Source organism: Chinchilla lanigera, unplaced genomic scaffold (assembly GCF_000276665.1).
Source record: "Chinchilla lanigera isolate Chin_1 unplaced genomic scaffold, ChiLan1.0 scaffold00158, whole genome shotgun sequence".
Taxonomy (NCBI): Eukaryota; Metazoa; Chordata; class Mammalia; order Rodentia; family Chinchillidae; genus Chinchilla; species Chinchilla lanigera.
Genome location: NW_004955559.1, coordinates 1,747,727 through 1,749,950, shown reverse-complemented (window position 1 = coordinate 1,749,950; position 2,224 = coordinate 1,747,727). Strand labels below are relative to the sequence as shown.

At 51.3% G+C, this 2,224-nt stretch overlaps 1 protein-coding gene across 3 annotated transcripts in view; it reads right to left on the bottom strand.

Annotated features, from left to right (window-relative positions):
* Window positions 1-914: 914 nt before the first annotated feature.
* Window positions 915-2,224, bottom strand: part of Tulp2 (tubby like protein 2) — an 8,287-nt gene continuing 6,977 nt past the window's right edge. For all 3 annotated transcript variants that reach the window (XM_013509033.1, XM_013509034.1, XM_013509035.1), the window contains 4 exons: window positions 1,940-2,054; window positions 1,720-1,818; window positions 1,343-1,514; window positions 915-1,076 (listed from right to left, as the gene is read on the bottom strand). In XM_013509033.1, the coding sequence (XP_013364487.1) occupies window positions 943-1,076; window positions 1,343-1,514; window positions 1,720-1,818; window positions 1,940-2,054 (520 nt within the window). In that variant the 3' untranslated portion in view covers window positions 915-942. The remainder of the gene's footprint in view (window positions 1,077-1,342; window positions 1,515-1,719; window positions 1,819-1,939; window positions 2,055-2,224) is intronic.

The window sequence follows — 2,224 nt, the reverse complement described above, 5'->3', positions numbered from 1 at the left end:
TTTATTTTTTTCCTTTGAGATAGGATCTCACTATGCAGTTCAGGTTGGCCTTGAGCTCACTTTGTAGCACAGGCTGACCTTGAATTTGCAGTGATCCTCTTGCCTCAGCCTCTCATGTGCTGGGATGACAGGCATGAGCCACCACACCCAGCTTGCTTATATTTCATTAATTTGGGACAGCTACCTCTCTGGGAGGGCTAGAGCTCCTCACTGACTAAGGAGAATATTAAATCCTATCGCTGTATTGCTGTATGCTTTCCCACAACCTCTCATTCTCTGCTCAGTTTCTCAAGATTTTCTGTTGCCTGCTTTAACTTTTTTTTTTTTTCCTTTGGTCTTTTTCAGACAGGGTCTCACTATGCAGTTCAGGCTGGCCTTAAGCTCACTTTGTAGCCCATGCTGGCCTCGAACTGAGAAGTGATCCTCCTGCCTCAGCCTCTCAAGTGCTGCTATTACACTGTGCCACCATACCCAGCTTCTGGGCTTTTTCTTAGGTTTCTCTTTTTCCATTTTTTTGTTTTTGGTATTCATTGTTAGGGGTGGAAGCCGGGCTCATCCTCAAACTCGGCAAATTCTTTCTCCCTGAGCTCAGCGCTGCCCTCTGCCGGTCAGCCCCTTTTGTGAGCTCCGCTTCTGCCTAACGTTCCCTCACAAGCCCTCCAGCTGGGCGGCTTCCTCCTGACTTCAAGATTGACTGACTTTTTTCACAGTGGTGATGCTCCAATCCAACAAACTAACCCCATGTGCTTTTCTGAGCATTTTTGGTGATGGAGGCCCATCTCCCCAGACACCTGTGAGGCCAGGCCACAGAGCCCAGGATGGTACACGCGGGTGGACTCCAACAAGTGTGGTGATTATTGAGGTGGTGCAAAAAGGCACCTCAGAGCCCTTTCTCCACATGCACAGGCACGAAAACCTGAGAAACAATGGTATTTTATTGAGTTATGCACAGACCAGCTTCCGATCAAAACTGGACAAGCAGATGGCGAACGCTTGGAGTGGGCAAAGAGGGAAGCAGAAGTCCATGGTGAATGTATTTGGATCCACGCTGCCGAACTGCAGCACCACTTTGTCTGCTGTGGGGACAATCAAACGCTGAACCGGAACCAGAGCCCTTCAGGCCCCTCTGGCCCTGAGCTACGGGAACTCAGACCCCTAAGTTAGGAGGCGCTCTGGGGGCCGTGTGAACTACAATTCCCAGGAAGCATTGTAACAGGGAGGCTGCTCTGCAGCCTAGGCAAACTCTCAAGTGCTGATGGGAGCAGTAGTTGTTGCTCGCTGACGCCCCCCCAACCCAACCCCCCAACCCCCCCCCCGCCGAAGGGCGATCCCAGGCTCTCACGCTTATGGGGGTAGATGATCTGGAAGTTCTTGACCGAGGCCCGAGTCACTCGCCCGTGAAAATTGAGCACGAAGGCATCGGTCTCATCACTCCACACCGGTGTTTTGTTTTGCAGTACGACCAGCCCCTGCCTGACACCCCTTTTGAAGCGACTCAGAAGCGAGTCCTCTTCCTTTGAAAGGTAAAGTAGGGGACGTGGTGCGTCAGCCTGCACCAGCCAGCTTCCACATACAAGTTTTCTGCATAGTCTCTACTCCCAGGCACAGGAGTTTGGCAGGGGCCTCCCAGGGCACTGGCAGCCTCCTCCTCTCTGGGCATCTAGGACGCCAGCCTCTTGGCCTATGCAGACCCAGAGATTCCCGACCTCGGGCACTTACAGTTTTCGGCTGGACACTGATTCTCTGGTTGTGGCTGTTGACTTCCGGGATGATCACAGTCATTTTTCGGGGTCCCCGGGACCCCCAGACATTGGGCTCCTGGGAGTATCAGATTCCAGTTGGGCTGGCTCTGCCTCCGCCCCATCCCGCCTCAAGCCTCATTCATATTCATTCTCGGGCTCCCGCCCCTCCCCCTCAGGCCTCCCTACGGGACACTTACATAGCACACAGTCCCCAGCTCCTGTCGGAGGTGGGCCTTATCCAGGTACGAGTTTTTCTCTTCAGGATTCACCCCATTGTCGAAAATGATGAACTTAGTGCCGAAGAGATTGGACCTGCCCCGGGCCGGCCGCCGAGAGAATAAGAGACATATCTGTTACTCCTTTTTTTTTTTTTTTTTTTTTTTTTTTTTAATGAGGTTTTTTTTTTTTTTTTTTTTTTTTTTTTTTTTGGTTTTTCTCTGGTACCAGGAACAGAATTAAAACACAAGAGTAATAGACAGGAT